This window comes from Podarcis raffonei, chromosome 1 (assembly GCF_027172205.1).
Source record: "Podarcis raffonei isolate rPodRaf1 chromosome 1, rPodRaf1.pri, whole genome shotgun sequence".
Taxonomy (NCBI): Eukaryota; Metazoa; Chordata; class Lepidosauria; order Squamata; family Lacertidae; genus Podarcis; species Podarcis raffonei.
The window spans coordinates 83,032,545-83,056,842 of record NC_070602.1 but is presented as its reverse complement, the minus strand read 5'-3'; the positions used below and the strand labels follow the sequence as shown (position 1 = coordinate 83,056,842).

Here is a 24,298-nt window from a genome sequence, read left to right as displayed (position 1 = left end):
ACAGCCTAAGTAAAAGAGGGGTTAGGACTGCAGCCTTGGCAAGAGTTTGAACCTGAGTCTCCCATTTCTCAGCATTCTTATTGCTGTACCAAACCAACACTGAATGCAATGCAAGACGTTACATTTTGAAAAGTGTGTGGAGGTGGATTGCTGTTAGCATACCCTGCAACATTTCTCCAATACGGTTGTCCTATTCCATAAGGGTAATTTTACTATTATACCCTACACATCTTCCTGGGTTGCCCCAGCCACTCTGGGCAGCTTCCAGCATATATAAAAACATGATAAAACATCAAACATTAAAAAAATTCCTTATACAGGATTGCCTTCAGATGGGTCAGATAACTTCATACCCTCCAACATTTCTCCAATGAAAACAGGTACATCCTAAGGAAAAGTGGGGCATTCCTGGATCAAATCAGAAAGCAGGATGGCTTCTCTAAATCAGGGATGTCCCTGGGAAATAGGGACACTTGGAGGGTCTATGTTAGCTGGCAAACGTCGGCTAATGCCTCTCCATTTCCATCTTTCTGTTTTGGGGCAAGAAACTGGAGTGGGTACTTATAGCTTCAGGTTTACCTGGTTGTTGTAACTTCAGATTCCTAGCCCTTGACTGAAAAATTTAGGCTTTGCTTATGGCAATGGCTGATTGCTTAGAATCAATAGAGGAAACTATACCCCTTTGATCCTTTGGCAAAAGCTGATGCCACGAACAAGGTGGTATTGAAGACAACTGCAGGACCTGAGAAACCTCACCTCCTTTTCTGGTATTAAAGCCAAATATTTGTTCATTTCGAATCAAAAAATGAATCTCAGCTCTCCTGCCACCTTGTCTATCCTGCTCTCATAGCTACTTAGACCTCCATTATTTCCCCAGTTTCTCTTCCTACTAACTTTTCCAAGGACAGTCCTGGATTTACAGAAGCTGTCCTGGTTTCTGATTTGATCCTGGAACGTCTGGCTTTTCCTTAGGATGTCCCTATTTTTATCAGAGAAATGTTGGCGGGTATGTTAGGTGATCCCCGAGCCAAGGACATAAGTAATTATACAACTTTTAGAAGACATCTGAAGGCAGCCCTGTATAGGGAAGCTTTTTAATGTTTTTGTTTTTGTTTTAAAAAGTAGATGCTGGAAGCCACTTAGAGTGGCTGGGGCAACCCAGTCAGATGTACAAGGTATAAATAATAAGATCATTGTTAATATTATTATTGACATCCCTATTTTCATCAGAGAAATGTTGGATGGTATGGAGTTGACTTACAACTGTTAGGCACATAGAATCTACACCACATGAATTTTTTTTGTGGCCTGGCTTTGGGAACTACACCGATAGAATAACTTTGCACAAGCACATTCAAGGCTGGGCACCAGGAGTTAAAGAGAGCATCAAAGCCTGCTGCTACAAATACTTTTGAAAAGTGATGCACAAAGTTTAGTCCTTCTTTGGCTGGTGTCCCTCTTGCGCTTCTTGTGGCCCCAGGGATCTTATTATCCAGGTTTAGGCTATCTTGTTAGCATCAGACGTGTTTCACGTCATACTCTGCAAATTGGATAGTTGCATCACTCTGCCCTATCACACCACCTCCCCAGAGATTCAAAGTGGGTAGATTTGATATAGTGCCACATGAAGGCGAAGGAAGATCTCCATGCAACCCCTCCCACCCCCCAAAAGAGGGAAGTTGAGAAACCATTATGCTTTTCCATGACTGCATATAAAAATGTAATCATTGAAGATGCTCAGTCACCCTCCCTTTGGTACAGATTAGCTAATTTATTAATTGGGAAGGAATTCAGTTTAGAAGAGTCCTCCTTACTATGAACTACTCTTTTGAATGAAGAAGAGAATTCTACATTTCAGGATTATTGTTTTCATTTCCCATTTACCATCCAGTGCCATAAAAGTGAATGGCTCTGCATCAGGCTTCATATCCTTTAATCTAGATGCTTTTTGCTTCCAACTCATTATGTCAAGATAGTGAAAAACTCCAAAGGGGACCTTGAAAGAACCACACAAGGCTATCAACAGCTGCAAATACAAGCAAGGTATACTGTCTTTTTAAGCTCTCTGTATATATGTGTATGTGTATGTGTATGTGTATATGTGGACAAGTTCCTAATCAACCCCATTGTACTCAATGATACTTAAAAGTGATTAACTTTTGTTGTTATTTTAAGACATTCAAAGGGAGAAAAAGGGACTCTGCGTGTCTGCACTCTTTGTTCGGTAATCTGGCTGTTCAGCCCAGTTTATCTTTCCAACATCTCTTAGATTCCCAAATGCACAACAGATTTATTATTTATTCAGATAGGTCTTAATAATATAAGGGAACATGCTATAAGATTAGCTTTACAGGTCTATACAACAATAACATCAGGAGTGCAGCTATGCCTGACCTTGAGGGGTCCCCAAATGACCACCCAGATAGTGGCAGATGATGGCAGCAGTGGCAAATGGGCCTGACATCAGTCCCTGCAATAGCATGCTGTGGTCCACCCATTTTTATTTTTTAAAATTACAATCAGGGTGTAGCTGGCTAGGCATGCATATTACAATTTTTATCCAGAATAGTGCTAATTCCCAAGTAAACTGGCTTGTCCACATCAGAGCAAATTGTAGACTTGCACTGGCCTGGCTCCCCATTAATATAGCGGCCCCACATGATGTCCTCCCCATCTCAGTGGTGTCCTGGACATTTCCCTCTTTAAATGTGGGGCTTTAGAATCCTTGGAAAGTATGAATCAGAAAAAGCCAGCCTTTAAAGTGGGGAAGGTCATGAAGAATTCTAGGATGGGGACCACGTTTTGTTCCAGTTTGGAGTAGTCCTATTTGTTTTGCAGCTGTAAGTAAACTTCACTTTATTATTTTTTTTTATAAGATATTTATTGAGATTTTACAAAAACATAAGTTTACAAAGTAGAAAAAAGTCATATAGAAAGAAAAAGATAAAAAAGAGAACATACAAAAATACATAAAAGAGAAAAAAGAAGAATAAAAATACAAAATACAAAAAACAAATAGATGAAAATGAATTAAAAACAAATCCGTTTTTTGTAGCTTTAAACTCATTAGCTTGTTTCCTTGGCCTCCTCACACCGCCCCTTTTTGTATTCCCATTTAAATAATCAAATCAGCAAATCCTTACCCTCTTTCGTTTATCTTAACTCTGTATCTCAACATATTATAACTCTATATTTTCATCCATTATCAATTCATTTTTGCATATTCTTATTAACTTTGTTGCTAATGCCACTTATTTTCAATCCAACATCATTTTAACATTCATTAATTTTACAGTGTTTCTGCAGATAGTCTTTAAATTTCTTCCAGTCTTCTTCCACCAACTCTTCTCCCAGGTCTCGGATTCTGCCAGTCATTTCCGCCAATTCCATATAGTCTATCACCTTCATCTGCCACTCTTCCAGGGTGGGTAACTCTTGTGTTTCCCAATACTTTGCAATAAGTATTCTTGCTGCTGTTATTGCATACATGAAGAAAGTTCTATCCTTCTTTGGCACCAATTGGCCGACTATGCCCAGGAGAAAGGCCTCTGGTTTCTTCAGGAAGGTATATTTAAATACCTTTTTCATTTCATTATATATCATCTCCCAGAAAGCCTTAATCTTTGGGCACGTCCACCAAAGGTGAAAGAATGTACCTTCATTTTCTTTACATTTCCAACATTTATTATCGGGCAAATGGTAGATTTTTGCAAGCTTGACTGGTGTCATGTACCACCTGTATATCATTTTCATAATATTCTCTCTTAAGGCATTACATGCCGTAAATTTCATACCGGTGGTCCACAACTGTTCCCAGTCAGCAAACATAATGTTATGACCAATATCTTGTGCCCATTTCATCATAGCAGATTTAACCGTTTCATCCTGCGTATTCCATTTTAACAGCAAGTTATACATTCTTGAAAGTATCTTAGTTTTGGGATCTAACAGTTCTGTTTCCAATTTTGATTTTTCCACCTGGAAGCCAATTTTTTTATCCAAATTATAGGCCTCTCTTATTTGATAATAATGAAGCCAGTCTCGCACTTTATCTTTTAATTTCTCAAAACTCTGCAATTTCAGTTTGTCTCCTTCTTGTTCCAATATTTCCCAATATTTCGGCCATTTGACCTCCATATTGAGCTTTTTCTGAGCCTTCGCTTCCATTGGTGACAACCACCTTGGGGTTTTATTTTCCAGTAAATCTTTGTATCTTATCCAGACATTGAACAATGCTTTCCTGACAATATGGTTTTTAAATGCTTTATGTGCTTTAACCTTGTCGTACCACAATAAGTAAACTTCACTTTATTCCTAATTGCACAATCTCATGATGGTGCTATGATTTAACCGAGTTTTCAAAATGTGAAATGACATGCGCAGAGTCTTTTTGTTGCTGTTCTCAGATGGGCAAACATTTTATTTTCTCTTTCTCTCTAATATATCAGGAATGTAGAAGCAGCTGCAAAGCATGGAATAACAATAGTGGAGGTAGAGGAAAGAAAAATGTTAGTTGTGTGCTTTGAAAGTGAAGTAATAAATGTCACTAGTGAAAGGATCCCCTCCCTTCCATAAAGCCTATCAAATTCGGTGTCTAAAAATTTCTAGCTGCACCACCGAGTTGCATAAAAGCACAGCAAAAAATCCCAGCTTAAAATCAGCACGTTCTAGGGGCTTGTTCACACTAGAGAAAAATGTCTATTTGTCTGGTTTGTTTCCTCATTAATTTTTGTATGTGCACGTGATGCCCTCTTCCTCCCATTTTTTGTCCTGGACCTCCCTACCTTTAAATGCAGAGGTTTTTTAATGTGTGGAAAGCCCAAAATGACCAGATAATGTGTGCTGATATTGGGTGGTGGATGCCTTGCTCTAGTTCTGTCCCAGTTCTATTCTGACAACTCCTCTTTCCCCACCTCCTCCTCCTTCTCAGGCTTGCCCACCCTGCAGCATAACGTGGATTTACACTTGCCTGTCTTCCCATTAATGTAGGTGCATCCACAAGACATCAGTGTTGTCTCAGACCTTTCCCTCTCTAAACCAGTGCCGGATTTACGTATAAGCTAAACAAGCTATAGCTTAGGGCCCCACTCTCTTGGGCCCCCCCCAAAAAATTTAAAGAAAAAAAACACACCTGGATGTACATTTCCAAAATATAAGATAAAAAACAAATAAAATAAAACCTACAGATAGCAAATGGCTTTAGATACCTATTAGGTCCATAAATTACCATGTAGCATATATTCAACATAGAAACAGTGACAATTTGTTTCTATGGGCATATAAAGGGCCCCTTTACCTTCAGTAGCTTAGGTTAGGGCCTCATCAAACCTAAATCTGGCCCTGCTCTAAACGCAGTGTCTTTCTATTCTTGGAAAGTCCAAAACATCTAAGACTGCCCCCCCCCCCATTTAAAGGGTTGGGGGAAAGTTTCAGGACACCACTGGGATGGGCATGTGGGCACTCCTGTATTAATGGTAAGACAAGCAGGTGCAAATCCACATTTTGCTACAGTTTGAACAAGTCCTTTATTTCTTTCCCATTGCCTCTTTATTTCACTTTAGTAAATAATACTGTAAACTTAAGGCACCAGGTGCATTTGAGGATTTCTGCTCTAACCAGGGCAGTCTTACCCATAGGCACCAGGGGTGCGGGGCTCCCGGGCACCGGGCTCTCAGGGGCGCCAGGCCGAGAGTCCGGGGCCTGAGAGTTAAGTCTGGGGAACTTAACTTAGAGTCTGTACCATCGAATGTGCAAATGCTCCCAGCCATAATGCCCTCATCGTCCAATTGCATACACTTTTGCTCATAATAGTTGTGTAATGGAGGGGCTTGCAGATAGCTATGTACCGGTCATACGCCATCACTGTAAGGAGGAAGATTTCAGTGACACCAAAGAAGTGCCCACAAAGAGCTGTGTCATGCAGCCAGCAAAGGAGATGATTAGCTGCTTTCTCTGTGCAAAGGTCAGAGGGGGCAGGGCTTCTGTTGAGGTAGGGGATTAGCTGTGGGAGGAGCTTGTCAGAGCTTGTAGGGCAGCGGCTGAAGAAGGAACAAAAAGGGTTTTCTTGTGTGAGTTTCTTGTGGCTGATTAGCTGCTTTCTCTGTGCAAAGGTCAGAGGGGGCAGGGCTTCTGTTGAGGTAGGGGATTAGCTGTGGGAGGAGCTTGTCAGAGCTTGTAGGGCAGCGGCTGAAGAAGGAACAAAAAGGGTTTTCTTGTGTGAGTTTCTTGTGGCTGATTAGCTGCTTTCTCTGTGCAAAGGTCAGAGGGGGCAGGGCTTCTGTTGAGGTAGGGGATTAGCTGTGGGAGGAGCTTGTCAGAGCTTGTAGGGCAGCGGCTGAAGAAGGAACAAAAAGGGTTTTCTTGTGTGAGTTTCTTGTGGCTGATTAGCTGCTTTCTCTGTGCAAAGGTCAGAGGGGGCAGGGCTTCTGTTGAGGTAGGGGATTAGCTGTGGGAGGAGCTTGTCAGAGCTTGTAGGGCAGCGGCTGAAGAAGGAACAAAAAGGGTTTTCTTGTGTGAGTTTCTTGTGGCTGATTAGCTGCTTTCTCTGTGCAAAGGTCAGAGGGGGCAGGGCTTCTGTTGAGGTAGGGGATTAGCTGTGGGAGGAGCTTGTCAGAGCTTGTAGGGCAGCGGCTGAAGAAGGAACAAAAAGGGTTTTCTTGTGTGAGTTTCTTGTGGCTGATTAGCTGCTTTCTCTGTGCAAAGGTCAGAGGGGGCAGGGCTTCTGTTGAGGTAGGGGATTAGCTGTGGGAGGAGCTTGTCAGAGCTTGTAGGGCAGCGGCTGAAGAAGGAACAAAAAGGGTTTTCTTGTGTGAGTTTCTTGTGGCTGATTAGCTGCTTTCTCTGTGCAAAGGTCAGAGGGGGCAGGGCTTCTGTTGAGGTAGGGGATTAGCTGTGGGAGGAGCTTGTCAGAGCTTGTAGGGCAGCGGCTGAAGAAGGAACAAAAAGGGTTTTCTTGTGTGAGTTTCTTGTGGCTGATTAGCTGCTTTCTCTGTGCAAAGGTCAGAGGGGGCAGGGCTTCTGTTGAGGTAGGGGATTAGCTGTGGGAGGAGCTTGTCAGAGCTTGTAGGGCAGCGGCTGAAGAAGGAACAAAAAGGGTTTTCTTGTGTGAGTTTCTTGTGGCTGATTAGCTGCTTTCTCTGTGCAAAGGTCAGAGGGGGCAGGGCTTCTGTTGAGGTAGGGGATTAGCTGTGGGAGGAGCTTGTCAGAGCTTGTAGGGCAGCGGCTGAAGAAGGAACAAAAAGGGTTTTCTTGTGTGAGTTTCTTGTGGCTGATTAGCTGCTTTCTCTGTGCAAAGGTCAGAGGGGGCAGGGCTTCTGTTGAGGTAGGGGATTAGCTGTGGGAGGAGCTTGTCAGAGCTTGTAGGGCAGCGGCTGAAGAAGGAACAAAAAGGGTTTTCTTGTGTGAGTTTCTTGTGGCTGATTAGCTGCTTTCTCTGTGCAAAGGTCAGAGGGGGCAGGGCTTCTGTTGAGGTAGGGGATTAGCTGTGGGAGGAGCTTGTCAGAGCTTGTAGGGCAGCGGCTGAAGAAGGAACAAAAAGGGTTTTCTTGTGTGAGTTTCTTGTGGCTGATTAGCTGCTTTCTCTGTGCAAAGGTCAGAGGGGGCAGGGCTTCTGTTGAGGTAGGGGATTAGCTGTGGGAGGAGCTTGTCAGAGCTTGTAGGGCAGCGGCTGAAGAAGGAACAAAAAGGGTTTTCTTGTGTGAGTTTCTTGTGGCTGATTAGCTGCTTTCTCTGTGCAAAGGTCAGAGGGGGCAGGGCTTCTGTTGAGGTAGGGGATTAGCTGTGGGAGGAGCTTGTCAGAGCTTGTAGGGCAGCGGCTGAAGAAGGAACAAAAAGGGTTTTCTTGTGTGAGTTTCTTGTGGCTGATTAGCTGCTTTCTCTGTGCAAAGGTCAGAGGGGGCAGGGCTTCTGTTGAGGTAGGGGATTAGCTGTGGGAGGAGCTTGTCAGAGCTTGTAGGGCAGCGGCTGAAGAAGGAACAAAAAGGGTTTTCTTGTGTGAGTTTCTTGTGGCTGATTAGCTGCTTTCTCTGTGCAAAGGTCAGAGGGGGCAGGGCTTCTGTTGAGGTAGGGGATTAGCTGTGGGAGGAGCTTGTCAGAGCTTGTAGGGCAGCGGCTGAAGAAGGAACAAAAAGGGTTTTCTTGTGTGAGTTTCTTGTGGCTGATTAGCTGCTTTCTCTGTGCAAAGGTCAGAGGGGGCAGGGCTTCTGTTGAGGTAGGGGATTAGCTGTGGGAGGAGCTTGTCAGAGCTTGTAGGGCAGCGGCTGAAGAAGGAACAAAAAGGGTTTTCTTGTGTGAGTTTCTTGTGGCTGATTAGCTGCTTTCTCTGTGCAAAGGTCAGAGGGGGCAGGGCTTCTGTTGAGGTAGGGGATTAGCTGTGGGAGGAGCTTGTCAGAGCTTGTAGGGCAGCGGCTGAAGAAGGAACAAAAAGGGTTTTCTTGTGTGAGTTTCTTGTGGCTGATTAGCTGCTTTCTCTGTGCAAAGGTCAGAGGGGGCAGGGCTTCTGTTGAGGTAGGGGATTAGCTGTGGGAGGAGCTTGTCAGAGCTTGTAGGGCAGCGGCTGAAGAAGGAACAAAAAGGGTTTTCTTGTGTGAGTTTCTTGTGGCTGATTAGCTGCTTTCTCTGTGCAAAGGTCAGAGGGGGCAGGGCTTCTGTTGAGGTAGGGGATTAGCTGTGGGAGGAGCTTGTCAGAGCTTGTAGGGCAGCGGCTGAAGAAGGAACAAAAAGGGTTTTCTTGTGTGAGTTTCTTGTGGCTGATTAGCTGCTTTCTCTGTGCAAAGGTCAGAGGGGGCAGGGCTTCTGTTGAGGTAGGGGATTAGCTGTGGGAGGAGCTTGTCAGAGCTTGTAGGGCAGCGGCTGAAGAAGGAACAAAAAGGGTTTTCTTGTGTGAGTTTCTTGTGGCTGATTAGCTGCTTTCTCTGTGCAAAGGTCAGAGGGGGCAGGGCTTCTGTTGAGGTAGGGGATTAGCTGTGGGAGGAGCTTGTCAGAGCTTGTAGGGCAGCGGCTGAAGAAGGAACAAAAAGGGTTTTCTTGTGTGAGTTTCTTGTGGCTGATTAGCTGCTTTCTCTGTGCAAAGGTCAGAGGGGGCAGGGCTTCTGTTGAGGTAGGGGATTAGCTGTGGGAGGAGCTTGTCAGAGCTTGTAGGGCAGCGGCTGAAGAAGGAACAAAAAGGGTTTTCTTGTGTGAGTTTCTTGTGGCTGATTAGCTGCTTTCTCTGTGCAAAGGTCAGAGGGGGCAGGGCTTCTGTTGAGGTAGGGGATTAGCTGTGGGAGGAGCTTGTCAGAGCTTGTAGGGCAGCGGCTGAAGAAGGAACAAAAAGGGTTTTCTTGTGTGAGTTTCTTGTGGCTGATTAGCTGCTTTCTCTGTGCAAAGGTCAGAGGGGGCAGGGCTTCTGTTGAGGTAGGGGATTAGCTGTGGGAGGAGCTTGTCAGAGCTTGTAGGGCAGCGGCTGAAGAAGGAACAAAAAGGGTTTTCTTGTGTGAGTTTCTTGTGGCTGATTAGCTGCTTTCTCTGTGCAAAGGTCAGAGGGGGCAGGGCTTCTGTTGAGGTAGGGGATTAGCTGTGGGAGGAGCTTGTCAGAGCTTGTAGGGCAGCGGCTGAAGAAGGAACAAAAAGGGTTTTCTTGTGTGAGTTTCTTGTGGCTGATTAGCTGCTTTCTCTGTGCAAAGGTCAGAGGGGGCAGGGCTTCTGTTGAGGTAGGGGATTAGCTGTGGGAGGAGCTTGTCAGAGCTTGTAGGGCAGCGGCTGAAGAAGGAACAAAAAGGGTTTTCTTGTGTGAGTTTCTTGTGGCTGATTAGCTGCTTTCTCTGTGCAAAGGTCAGAGGGGGCAGGGCTTCTGTTGAGGTAGGGGATTAGCTGTGGGAGGAGCTTGTCAGAGCTTGTAGGGCAGCGGCTGAAGAAGGAACAAAAAGGGTTTTCTTGTGTGAGTTTCTTGTGGCTGATTAGCTGCTTTCTCTGTGCAAAGGTCAGAGGGGGCAGGGCTTCTGTTGAGGTAGGGGATTAGCTGTGGGAGGAGCTTGTCAGAGCTTGTAGGGCAGCGGCTGAAGAAGGAACAAAAAGGGTTTTCTTGTGTGAGTTTCTTGTGGCTGATTAGCTGCTTTCTCTGTGCAAAGGTCAGAGGGGGCAGGGCTTCTGTTGAGGTAGGGGATTAGCTGTGGGAGGAGCTTGTCAGAGCTTGTAGGGCAGCGGCTGAAGAAGGAACAAAAAGGGTTTTCTTGTGTGAGTTTCTTGTGGCTGATTAGCTGCTTTCTCTGTGCAAAGGTCAGAGGGGGCAGGGCTTCTGTTGAGGTAGGGGATTAGCTGTGGGAGGAGCTTGTCAGAGCTTGTAGGGCAGCGGCTGAAGAAGGAACAAAAAGGGTTTTCTTGTGTGAGTTTCTTGTGGCTGATTAGCTGCTTTCTCTGTGCAAAGGTCAGAGGGGGCAGGGCTTCTGTTGAGGTAGGGGATTAGCTGTGGGAGGAGCTTGTCAGAGCTTGTAGGGCAGCGGCTGAAGAAGGAACAAAAAGGGTTTTCTTGTGTGAGTTTCTTGTGGCTGATTAGCTGCTTTCTCTGTGCAAAGGTCAGAGGGGGCAGGGCTTCTGTTGAGGTAGGGGATTAGCTGTGGGAGGAGCTTGTCAGAGCTTGTAGGGCAGCGGCTGAAGAAGGAACAAAAAGGGTTTTCTTGTGTGAGTTTCTTGTGGCTGATTAGCTGCTTTCTCTGTGCAAAGGTCAGAGGGGGCAGGGCTTCTGTTGAGGTAGGGGATTAGCTGTGGGAGGAGCTTGTCAGAGCTTGTAGGGCAGCGGCTGAAGAAGGAACAAAAAGGGTTTTCTTGTGTGAGTTTCTTGTGGCTGATTAGCTGCTTTCTCTGTGCAAAGGTCAGAGGGGGCAGGGCTTCTGTTGAGGTAGGGGATTAGCTGTGGGAGGAGCTTGTCAGAGCTTGTAGGGCAGCGGCTGAAGAAGGAACAAAAAGGGTTTTCTTGTGTGAGTTTCTTGTGGCTGATTAGCTGCTTTCTCTGTGCAAAGGTCAGAGGGGGCAGGGCTTCTGTTGAGGTAGGGGATTAGCTGTGGGAGGAGCTTGTCAGAGCTTGTAGGGCAGCGGCTGAAGAAGGAACAAAAAGGGTTTTCTTGTGTGAGTTTCTTGTGGCTGATTAGCTGCTTTCTCTGTGCAAAGGTCAGAGGGGGCAGGGCTTCTGTTGAGGTAGGGGATTAGCTGTGGGAGGAGCTTGTCAGAGCTTGTAGGGCAGCGGCTGAAGAAGGAACAAAAAGGGTTTTCTTGTGTGAGTTTCTTGTGGCTGATTAGCTGCTTTCTCTGTGCAAAGGTCAGAGGGGGCAGGGCTTCTGTTGAGGTAGGGGATTAGCTGTGGGAGGAGCTTGTCAGAGCTTGTAGGGCAGCGGCTGAAGAAGGAACAAAAAGGGTTTTCTTGTGTGAGTTTCTTGTGGCTGATTAGCTGCTTTCTCTGTGCAAAGGTCAGAGGGGGCAGGGCTTCTGTTGAGGTAGGGGATTAGCTGTGGGAGGAGCTTGTCAGAGCTTGTAGGGCAGCGGCTGAAGAAGGAACAAAAAGGGTTTTCTTGTGTGAGTTTCTTGTGGCTGATTAGCTGCTTTCTCTGTGCAAAGGTCAGAGGGGGCAGGGCTTCTGTTGAGGTAGGGGATTAGCTGTGGGAGGAGCTTGTCAGAGCTTGTAGGGCAGCGGCTGAAGAAGGAACAAAAAGGGTTTTCTTGTGTGAGTTTCTTGTGGCTGATTAGCTGCTTTCTCTGTGCAAAGGTCAGAGGGGGCAGGGCTTCTGTTGAGGTAGGGGATTAGCTGTGGGAGGAGCTTGTCAGAGCTTGTAGGGCAGCGGCTGAAGAAGGAACAAAAAGGGTTTTCTTGTGTGAGTTTCTTGTGGCTGATTAGCTGCTTTCTCTGTGCAAAGGTCAGAGGGGGCAGGGCTTCTGTTGAGGTAGGGGATTAGCTGTGGGAGGAGCTTGTCAGAGCTTGTAGGGCAGCGGCTGAAGAAGGAACAAAAAGGGTTTTCTTGTGTGAGTTTCTTGTGGCTGATTAGCTGCTTTCTCTGTGCAAAGGTCAGAGGGGGCAGGGCTTCTGTTGAGGTAGGGGATTAGCTGTGGGAGGAGCTTGTCAGAGCTTGTAGGGCAGCGGCTGAAGAAGGAACAAAAAGGGTTTTCTTGTGTGAGTTTCTTGTGGCTGATTAGCTGCTTTCTCTGTGCAAAGGTCAGAGGGGGCAGGGCTTCTGTTGAGGTAGGGGATTAGCTGTGGGAGGAGCTTGTCAGAGCTTGTAGGGCAGCGGCTGAAGAAGGAACAAAAAGGGTTTTCTTGTGTGAGTTTCTTGTGGCTGATTAGCTGCTTTCTCTGTGCAAAGGTCAGAGGGGGCAGGGCTTCTGTTGAGGTAGGGGATTAGCTGTGGGAGGAGCTTGTCAGAGCTTGTAGGGCAGCGGCTGAAGAAGGAACAAAAAGGGTTTTCTTGTGTGAGTTTCTTGTGGCTGATTAGCTGCTTTCTCTGTGCAAAGGTCAGAGGGGGCAGGGCTTCTGTTGAGGTAGGGGATTAGCTGTGGGAGGAGCTTGTCAGAGCTTGTAGGGCAGCGGCTGAAGAAGGAACAAAAAGGGTTTTCTTGTGTGAGTTTCTTGTGGCTGATTAGCTGCTTTCTCTGTGCAAAGGTCAGAGGGGGCAGGGCTTCTGTTGAGGTAGGGGATTAGCTGTGGGAGGAGCTTGTCAGAGCTTGTAGGGCAGCGGCTGAAGAAGGAACAAAAAGGGTTTTCTTGTGTGAGTTTCTTGTGGCTGATTAGCTGCTTTCTCTGTGCAAAGGTCAGAGGGGGCAGGGCTTCTGTTGAGGTAGGGGATTAGCTGTGGGAGGAGCTTGTCAGAGCTTGTAGGGCAGCGGCTGAAGAAGGAACAAAAAGGGTTTTCTTGTGTGAGTTTCTTGTGGCTGATTAGCTGCTTTCTCTGTGCAAAGGTCAGAGGGGGCAGGGCTTCTGTTGAGGTAGGGGATTAGCTGTGGGAGGAGCTTGTCAGAGCTTGTAGGGCAGCGGCGCGCGCCTAGCGGCGCGCGCAGTTTGATCCATCTTTTAGATTTAGGGGAGCTAGTCTCAAACGTTTGTTGGGGGAGATATAGGTTTATTTGGGGGGATTTATTTGTCCTGTCTTCACGCTTTTTATGATGGAGGACCGCTGTAGTCACCCCCAACGACACCTTCTCAAGATGGAGGGTGAGAGAACAGCTGCAGTCGCCTGTGGTTCCTGCGCAATGTTTGCCATCTTGCCAAAGGTTGCAGGCAGCTTTACCTGCAGCAATTGCATGTTGATTGCCCTCTTAAAAGACAAAGTCCAGCAACTGGAGGAACGTGTAGCTACGCTCCAAAGAATTAGAGAGCTGGAGCTCTTCTTGGAAGCAACAGAGCACACCGTCTCCACCAAGGAGGAGACAGGGGACTCCCCTGAGAAGGAGGCTAGTTCACCAACACAGGAGCCAGATATATGGAGAAACGTGACTCAAAGAAGTAGGAGGCCCAGGGTTCGCTCTGATTGTTTAGAAATACGCAATCGCTTTGAGGTCCTTTCCCCTAGCATGGAAGACGAAGAGCAGACTCCATTTGAGGATCTCTCCCTCATTACAGTCGATCAGGTATATGAAGACGAGCAGCAAAGGCAGTCTTCAGGGAATGTGCAGGCGACCTTGGAACGGACAGCTCACGGAAGAACCCCGACCAGACCTAAGAGGAGGCGTGTAGTGGTGATAGGGGATTCCCTACTGAGGGGAACAGAAGCAGTGATCTGTGGGCCTGACAAGATGTCTCGGGAAGTGTGCTGTCTCCCCGGGGCTAAGATCCAAGATGTAACTGAACGACTGCAAGGAATCATAAAACCCACTGACAAATACCCCTTCCTCTTGGTTCATGTGGGAACCAATGACACTGCAAGCAATAGCCTCCAGAAGATCAAAAGAGATTACGAGGCTCTGGGCAGGAAATTGAAGCAATTAAATGCACAAATTGTCATCTCATCTGTCCTCCCAGTTGAACGACGTGGCCCAGGGAGAGAGGGAAAAATAGTGGAAGTGAACAACTGGCTTCGCAAATGGTGTAAACAGGAACGGTTTGGATTCTTAGATCACGGAATGCAGTTTCTTGAAGATGGACTTCTGGCAAGCGATGGGCTGCACCTCACAACGGTTGGTAGGAATGTTTTTGCAAAAAATCTCAGAAACCTCATCAGGAGGGCTTTAAACTGACTAATGTGGGGGAGGGAGACAGTGCTCCTGAAGGTAGGAGTCTATCAATTGATGAAGATGATCATCCAAATGTCATAGACCGAATGGAGCAAACAGCACGCAGACCTAGTGGTGGGAGGAAAAAATCCTTAAATAAGAGACACGGGGGAATGATTAATGGACTTCAATGTCTGTACACTAATGCGCAAAGTATGGGAAATAAACAAGATGAGCTTGAGCTCTTGGTACAGCAAACTAAATATGACATAATAGGCATCACTGAAACCTGGTGGGATAAGTCCCACGATTGGAATGTAATAATGGAGGGATACAATCTATTTCAGAGAAACAGACCAGACAAGAAAGGAGGAGGAGTGGCGTTATATGTCAGGGATGTGTATACCTGTGAAGAGATCCAAGATTTAGAACCTCAAAGCCAAAGTGAGAGCATTTGGGTCAAAATTAAGGGAGAGAAGAATAACAGTGACCTCATTGTGGGAGTTTACTATAGATCCCCAAGCCAAACGGAGGACATAGATGATGCCTTCCTGGAACAGATGGCCAAGCATGCAAAAGGAAGGGAGATAGTAGTAATGGGGGACTTCAATTACCCGGATATTTGTTGGATGTCAAACTCAGCCAAGAGCATAAGGTCAAACAGATTCCTCACTGGCCTTGCAGACAACTTCATTGTCCAGAAAGTGGGAGAAGCTACAAGAGGAACAGCCATTTTAGATCTGGTCCTAACCAATGTTGATGACCTGGTTAGTGGGGTAGAAGTGGAAGGATCATTAGGCGCGAGTGATCATGCTCTTCTGAAGTTTACTATACAGCGGAAAGGAGCAGCCAAGCATACTAGGACTCAATTTCTCGACTTTAAGAAAGCCGACTTCATAAAACTTAGGGAAGTGCTGGGTGAGATCCCATGGACAGTAATACTAAAAGGAAAGGGAGTTCATGATGGCTGGGAGTTTGTTAAGAGGGAGATAGTAAAAGCACAACTTCAGGCAATACCAATGAGACGGAAACATGGAAGGTGCCTAAAGAAGCCAGGGTGGCTATCTAAAGAACTTTTAACTGAGTTAAGATTAAAAAAGGATGTGTACAAAAAATGGAAAAGGGGGGAAACCACCAAAGAGGAATTCAAACAAATAGCCAGCACGTGTAGACACAAAGTCAGAAAAGCTAAAGCACAGAATGAACTCAGGCTTGCTAGAGAGGTTAAAAGCAACAAAAAAGGCTTTTATGGGTATGTTCGTAGCAAAAGGAAGAACAAAGAAACAGTGGGGTCACTCAGAGGAGAAGATGGTGAAATGCAAACAGGGGACACAGAAAGGGCTGAACTCCTCAATGCCTTCTTTGCCTCAGTCTTCTCCGATAAAGAAAACAATGCCCGACCTGAAGAATTTGGAGCAAATGATTCAGCAGAGGAAACACAGCCCAGAATAACTAAGGAGATAGTACAAGAATACTTGGCTAGTCTAGATGTATTCAAGTCTCCAGGGCCAGATGAACTGCATCCAAGAGTATTAAAAGAACTGGCAGATGTGATTTCAGAACCACTGGCAGTCATCTTTGAGAATTCCTGGAGAACAGGCGAAGTCCCGGCAGACTGGAGGAGGGCAAATGTTGTCCCTATTTTCAAAAAGGGGAAAAGAGAGGACCCAAATAATTACCGCCCAGTCAGTCTGACATCAATACCAGGGAAGATTCTGGAGCAGATCATTAAGCAAACAGTCTGTGAGCACCTGGAAAGGAATGCTGTGATCACCAATAGTCAGCATGGATTTCTGAAAAATAAGTCATGTCAGACTAACCTGATCTCGTTTTTTGACAGAATTACAAGCCTGGTAGATGAAGGGAACGCAGTGGATGTAGCCTACCTTGATTTCAGCAAGGCATTTGACAAGGTGCCCCATGATATTCTTGTAAAGAAGCTGGTAAAATGCGGTCTTGACTATGCTACCACTCAGTGGATTTGTAACTGGCTGACTGACCGAACCCAAAGGGTGCTCATCAATGGTTCCTCTTCATCCTGGAGAAGAGTGACTAGTGGGGTGCCACAGGGTCCTGTCTTGGGCCCGGTCTTATTCAACATCTTTATCAACGACTTGGATGATGGACTCAAGGGCATCCTGATCAAATTTGCAGATGACACCAAACTGGGAGGGGTGGCTAACACCCCAGAGGACAGGAACACACTTCAAAACGACCTTGACAGATTAGAGAACTGGGCCAAAACAAACAAGATGAATTTTAACAGGGAGAAATGTAAAGTATTGCACTTGGGCAAAAAAAATGAGAGGCACAAATACAAGATGGGTGACACCTGGCTTGAGAGCACTACATGTGAAAAGGATCTAGGAGTCTTGGTTGACCACAAACTTGACATGAGCCAACAGTGTGACGCGGCAGCTAAAAAAGCCAATGCAATTCTGGGCTGCATCAATAGGAGTATAGCATCTAGATCAAGGGAAGTAATAGTGCCACTGTATTCTGCTCTGGTCAGACCTCACCTGGAGTACTGTGTCCAGTTCTGGGCACCACAGTTCAAGAAGGACATTGACAAACTGGAACGTGTCCAGAGGAGGGCAACCAAAATGGTCAAAGGCCTGGAAACGATGCCTTATGAGGAACGGCTAAGGGAGCTGGGCATGTTTAGCCTGGAGAAGAGGAGGTTAAGGGGTGATATGATAGCCATGTTCAAATATATAAAAGGATGTCACATAGAGGAGGGAGAAAGGTTGTTTTCTGCTGCTCCAGAGAAGCGGACACGGAGCAATGGATCCAAACTGCAGGAAAGAAGATTCCACCTAAACATTAGGAAGAACTTCCTGACAGTAAGAGCTGTTCGACAGTGGAATTTGCTGCCAAGGAGTGTGGTGGAGTCTCCTTCTTTGGAGGTCTTTAAGCAGAGGCTTGACAACCATATGTCAGGAGTGCTCTGATGGTGTTTCCTGCTTGGCAGGGGGTTGGACTCGATGGCCCTTGTGGTCTCTTCCAACTCTATGATTCTATGATTCTATGATTCTATGATTCTATATCGAGTCAATAGCTTCAGCTGGCCTTTTGCTCTCAAGAGGGGGATTTGGCCTGCGTCACCAGCACTGCGACAGATGTCAGTTGGTGGAATTGCAGAGCAGTTCAGTAAAGCAAAGAATAGATAAACTTGGTAGAGAGATGCAGCAACTTTGGTCACAGAAGGTATAAAGGAAACTTTGTCAGTGCTGGCAGATCGTGAAATAGGATCTCTTCCAGAGGACCAGTTTATTTTTTGCACAAATTTTTCAGGGAAGTTACACAACACCTGCCTTCTATTGAACAATCATGCTGATTTCTTTGTGAGGTGCTTATATAACATTGTATCAAGCAAACGTTATCACATACTTTCTAGCACATTTTATCACAGAAGTCTGCATTTGCGGGGTGGGCATTGGGTTTGTTGTGTACGAACTTTAATTGCACAACCTGAATTTGCTGGTATGTGGTTGAATCCCACCTGAAGATAAGCGACGGCCCAGCAGTGCCCTTAAAGGACACTCCTCAGTGAAGACCACCCAGGTAAGAACGGCGAGATACAGTAATGAAGCGTACAGATCACTGATTATTATTGCACTAAAGAAAATGTTAATTGGGATTTCCAAATGGTTCATTTCTTTCTTTCTTTAATGCTGCATCGAGGTACATACAATACTTCCTTATTTATTCTTAAAACACTCCTCAAAGTGCCATTTTAAAAATTCCATTTTATTTTGGGTTCAGAACACGTGGGAAGCGGTAAAAGTTTGTGGGTTCTTTTCCTTTATCCTGAGGCAACTGGAATAATCACATAGTTAACATTTTGTAAGATTCCAGGTCTCTTATTTCAGGCATGAGTGTTCAGTGGTAAACTAAATGCAAATTGTGAAGGCAACAAGGGTAAGTTAAAAAAGAAGAAGAGAGAGGTTCAAATCATGATCAATAAGAGGCAACTAAGGTGCAAGAAAAGAGATATTTTGAGTCTCTCTGCCATATTGGCAATGTCACTGATTGACAGATAATAACTTCACACAGTTCTCTAATGTTTCCGCTACTGCAGGTTCTTGATATGTGCAAAAAGAGGATAATAAAAACCACATTTAAAAATGTGTCCTTTCCTTTCTGACCATGGTGAGAAGGTTGTACAAAAATGTTGAAAGGCTTGATTAGGTCAAGGACGGGGAAACTGTGGCTCTCCAGATGTTCTTGGACTACACCTCCCATCACTTCTGGCCATTGTCCATAGTGGCTGTGGGTGATGGGAGTTGGAGTCCAACAATATCTGGAGAGCTACAGGTTCCTCATCCATGGTTGAGGTGGTCATGATACTGGGCTTGGCTCCTTCCAGTTGTCCAGCCCAATCCAATGCTTATTCAGAATTAAGTTCTGCTGGGTCAATAATGGGCCTTATTCCCAATTCATTGTGCATTGGACTGGAACTCTTTGGCCCTGATGCAAAGAACAATGACTTAAACAAGAGACTGTGGGACAATAGCTGTCCATACAGAGCCCCATTTGCTGCCTAACAGCTGATCCAGTATTTCAGACTTGACATTGTTGATCCCCTCTAAAAGGCAACAGGGCATATGGTAAGAAACATAGCTCCATGGTTGAGCATCTATTTTGAAGGTCCCAGGTTCAATCCTTGGCATCTACAGGTAGGGCTGGGAGAGGCCCCTGTCTGAAACCTTGGAGAGCCATCATCTGTCACTGTAGAGCAGGGGTCAGCAACCTTTTTCAGCTGTGGGCCGGTCCACCGTCCCTCAGACCATGTGGTGGGCTGGGACTATATTTTGAAGGAAAAAAATGAACGAATTCCTATGCCCCACAAATAACCCAGAGATGCATTTTAAACAAAAGCACACATACTACTCATGTAAAAAACACCAGGCAGGCCCCACAAATAACCCGGAGATTCATTTAAAATAAAAGGACACATTCTACTCAGGTAAAAACACGCTGATTCCCGTACTGTCTGTGGGCCAGATTGAGAAGGCTATTGGGCGACATCCGGCCCCTGGGCCTTAGGTTACCTACCCCTGCTGTAGAGCTATATGGATCAGTGATCTGACTCAGTCTAAGGCAGCTTCCTATGTTACACAGCCCAAGACTAAGCCCCTCATCTCATGTGATCATTGCTGTTAGTGTGGAAAACATTGATCATTTGTTCTTTTATTGATCTAACAGGTGATCTAACCGGATCACAAAAATGTTGGGAAAAGTATTTGGGTTATGATATTGACATCATCAAATAAGAAAGGTATCTGTGAAATCAATCACAGTAAAGATTCAAGACTCTACTCAATATATTCTTTAGGTGGAACTATACGCTGGTAATTTTTTCATACATTAACCCCAGTCTGTCTCCAAAATGCAAAAATGTAAAAATGTCTCCAAAATGTAAAAAACCCAAAGACATGTATTTCCGCTTTTTGGGAGATGGTGTTCGTAGGAATTAATTTAACAACAAAGCAAGAACTTATACTAATCTCTTCATTAGCATTGTTGCAGATATGGGATGGGTCAAATGAAGATGGTTTTGATAAATAATTGAATCTACTCTTATTGCTACCTCCCGGGTGGGTTATTGCAAGAAAATGGACATATTTAGAGGAATTAAATGAGGATTTGTGACCTAGTCCAATCTGGTCCATAGATAGTGCTGAAAAATGAAATAAAATGGTTCTTAGGAAATGCTGAAAAATTAAAGTACACTAGAGGACCAACAAAACAAGATTCATTTTCAACTACACGGCAAAAAATTATTCTATACAGTGGTACCTCGGGTTACATACACTTCAGGTTACATACGTTTCAGGTGACAGACTCTGCTAACCCAGAAACAGTACCTTGGGTTAAGAACTTTGCTTCAGGATGAGAACAGAAATCGTGTAGCGGCGGCGCACGATTAGCTAAGTGGTGCTTCAGGTTAAGAACAGTTTCAGGTTAAGAACTGACCTCCAGAAGGAATTAAGTACTTAACCTGAGGTACCACTGTATATTAAAGTTGATAGCAATGTGCAACTGTCTCCAGTATAATATGCTAGAATTTCAAATGCTTAGTAGTTTTTAAGCTTTAAGTGAGAATAACATAAAGCCTTGAGAACAATATCTTGATATTTATAAATAAAACTGTTTTTTTAAAAAAATGTTGTAATAATAATAATAATAATAATAATAATAATAATAATAATAATAATAATACCCTACCTATCTGGCTGGGTTTCCCCAGCCACTCTGGGTGGCTTCCAACAAAATATTAAAATACAACAATTAATCAAATATTAAAAGCTTCCCTAAACAACTCCCCATCACCAGTAACGATAATTATTTTCCAGGGAATGCGAATAAAATGACCCAGAATTGTACTTTGTCTGCATGTCTATGTTTGATTCTAGTTTTCATTCTGCTCTGTTGCTTTTCTTTGCTGGTTTCTTCTTTGTATGTTGTTGAAGTGTATGCTTTTGTTCGAATAAATAACTTTTTAAAAATAGATAACCATCATTACTGTAGGGGCTACCCTTAGTATACCACTGGCAATAGTTGCATTAAGGGAGGTGACACAGCAACAAGGAAACATCAGTGGCACCTGAAAATACATGCATTACTAGGTTGTTTATGGCAGTCTCAGTGGCTGATTTGAGAGCGACTGTATTCTGTGGTGATGTTGACAGGGCTGTTCGGAATAAGAAAAGCAAGTGAATGAATAAAAGATCAGATTTCTGTGCAGATGTTGAAAACAAATGTATTTTGTGCTTATATAGCTGACTGTAAAACTTTATTAAATCTAGAAATGTGAATAGCACGCTTGCATCCCAAGTTATGGACTATTCCCCCAATGAACCATTCTGCAGCTGACTTACCACACCTAGATTTCCTTTCTTGAATTGCTGAATGCCAATTGGTTAACTGCAGAGTGAAGTATCTTATTTTATATTTTTAGAATGTGAATCCTCGGGAAACTTCAGCTGTTAACATCTAGTTTGTGGATGTGTTGTTTTTTCATTGCTGTATTCGAAAATAACCGTTATTGCTGACACTGTTCCTTATTTTTGTACGATGGCAGGTTGTTCTAATTCTGCGTTGTAATCGACCGTCTCCTCTGACTGCATGGCGAACAGGAACAATGTGTCTGAATTCATCTTCTTGGGACTCACCGCAGATCAGGACTTACAAAAAGCCTGTTTTGCGCTCTTTCTGGTCCTCTACGCAGCAATATTAACGGGGAATGTACTTATCATTGCCACCGTCAAGAGCAGCTCCCGTCTGAACTCTCCCATGTATTTCTTCCTGAGTTACCTCTCCTTTGTAGATATTGGCTACTCATCTGCTACTGCCCCCAAACTGATTGCAGACTTCCTTGTTGAGAAGAAAATCATCTCCTTTGCTGGCTGCATGACACAGCTCTTTGTGTTCCACTTCTTTGGTGTCACTGAAATCTTCCTCCTTACAGTGATGGCGTATGACCGGTACATAGCTATCTGCAAGCCCCTCCATTACACAACTATTATGAGCAAAAGTGTATGCAATTGGACGATGAGGGCATTATGGCTGGGAGCATTTGCACATTCGATGGTACAGACTCTCCTCACCTTACATCTCCCCTTCTGTGGGCCCAATGAAATTGACCATTATTTTTGTGATGTCCACCCTCTATTGAAATTGGCCTGTACTGATACTCATATTGTTGCGTATGTTGTCATTGTCAATAGTGGCATGGTTTCTCTAGTCAGTTTTGTTCTCCTGACAATTTCATATATCATTATCCTAGTCACTCTGAGAACTCGTTCTTCTGAAGGGCGCCTCAAAGCCCTCTCCACCTGTGGCTCTCACATCACGGTAGTGATTTTATTTTTTGTGCCTTGCATCTTCATCTACCTGAGGCCTTCCACCACGTTCTCAGAGGACAAGGGCGTGGCCGTGTTCTACACCATTATCACCCCTATGCTCAACCCTTTGATTTACACCTTGAGAAATGAAGAGGTGAAAAATGCAATGAGAAAATTATGGAGCAAGAAAAAAGTACTTTGGGGTGGTTAATTAAAAAGCGTGAAATAAGATTATGACTTTTACAGGGCTCAGCCATTAGATCTGAATCTGGAGAGGAATGGTTCCCTCCTGATATGGTTTCATTTTTTATATTTTAGTAAAGGAAGGACTCATACATTTGTGTTCTTGCTTAGTGTTCTTTTCTATGCAAATAAATATGATTATACTCAGAGCAGGCCACCAGGATAAAGTATATTATGAACCGCTTTGAGTTTTTTTAAACAATCAATCAGTATATGATTTTTATGGAATAAAATAAACAAATAAATATTATATTCGTTAGTACCTAAAAATAGGGTTGGCATATTTCAAAAAGTAAAAACCAGAAAGTTGTTCAGTCTTTTTTAATGAAAGGAAACCACCAAAATTCTTGAGCTTTATAAAGGAAAACCTGAAAGCTGTTGAACTTTTTTTTTTTTAAAGGAAAACACCAAGAAAACTGAAGATCCAGGACAAACCACCAGACATCACTTCTGCCTTTGAAATCCCAGTAATGTCCGGGACATATGGCAGCCCAACCTAAATGCTTTCATGGAAAGAGGTGTGGCGTTGAAATGACAAGAGGCTTTATTGTCTCTAGAAGCATCATGTGCAGAGGGAACGTGACTTTTATGTTAGGACACTACAGTCTTTTGCAGAGAGTTAATTTTTTTAAATTAAAAAAACCCTAAAAACTAAAAGGAACTTTTCTTGAAAATGCTTGCTCAGGAGCTGCTTGGGTTGGTGGTGGGGAGGGGAAGGTGGAAAGGAGGGCAGGGCACTGCAATAAGGGCACTGTTTTGTTTTAAATTGCCCTTTTCTCCAGGTACCAGGGAAGAGTATGAAGGGTGAACTTTGGGATGTCAACTAGGAACAAAACAACGTAAGAAGAAGTCTGCTGAAGTGGCCCATCTAGTCTGGCCTTCTGGTCTCTCAGTGGCCATCCAGATGCCAGGACTCTCTCTGGTATTCAGAGGCATTCTACCTCCAACAGAGGAGCTAGAACATAACCACCATGGCTACTAGCCATCAATAGCCTTATGACCCATGAATCTGTCTTCTCCTCTTTTAATGACATCCAAGTTGGTGACCACCATTACTTCTTGTCTTTGTCCATGGAGTTTTCTTGGCAGGGATACTGGAGTGGCTTGCCGGTTCCTGCTCCAGGTGGATCACGTTTGGTCAAAACTCTCCACTATGACCTGTCCATCTTGGGTGCCCTGCTTGGCATAGTTCATAGCTTCTCTGAGTTATGCAAGCCCCTTTGCCATGGCAAGGCAGTGATCCATGAAGGGGTTCCACTGCGGGATTCCACTGTGGGAGGCAGTGGAAGACAAGAGTGCCTGGCGTGCTCTGTTCCATGGGGTCATGAAGAGTCGGACACGACTAAACGACTAAACAACAACAATTACTTCTTGTGAGAGATTTCCAGAATTTAACTATGAGCCGTATGAAGAAGTAGTTCCTTTTTTCTGTCCTGAATCTTCCAACATCCAGCTTCAATGGATCTCCCCCGCTTTCTAGTATTATGAGAGGAGAAATTCTCCCTTAACAACCTTCTCCACACCATGAATATGGTTATACACTTCTGCTATATCCCCCATTACTCACCATTCCTGTAGATTACTATAAAAAGGCAAGACCCAAGGAGGGTGCCTTCTCAAAGCCTGGTAAGCACTTGCCGGGCTTCAGGAAGGAAGTAGGAGGGCTTCTCCTTCTCAAAACTCGGCTTCAGCCTGTGTCATGTGGGTGCAAATGGCCTTGCACATGACAGCATACCACGAAGGTCTGCCCCTGCCCTGGAGAGCAGCTGCAAGTCAGAGTATGTGATATCTATTCCTTATTAATTTTATGAGCTGCTTAACCTGTCCTTTAACACAAGGTCCCAGGGCAGCTTGCAACAATAGAATATGCAATTATAAAATAAATAAAATAGCTTCAACCATAAAAAGAAGAGTGTAGAAAACGGAACTAGATGGAACAATGGTCAGATTCGGTAAAAGGCAGGTTCCTATGTTCCTATATTGGCTTGACTGGGCTTGCATGAGGAGACAGGGGCATCTGAGGAAAAAGCTAGCCT

At 44.6% G+C, this 24,298-nt stretch overlaps 1 protein-coding gene across 1 annotated transcript; it reads left to right on the top strand.

Annotated features, from left to right (window-relative positions):
* Window positions 1–21,279: 21,279 nt before the first annotated feature.
* LOC128402810 (olfactory receptor 4S2-like) lies at window positions 21,280–22,230 on the top strand. The gene has a single exon (XM_053367205.1). The coding sequence runs from the start codon at window positions 21,301–21,303 to the stop codon at window positions 22,228–22,230; it is 930 nt and encodes a 309-aa protein (XP_053223180.1). The 5' UTR covers window positions 21,280–21,300.
* Window positions 22,231–24,298: the final 2,068 nt, after the last annotated feature.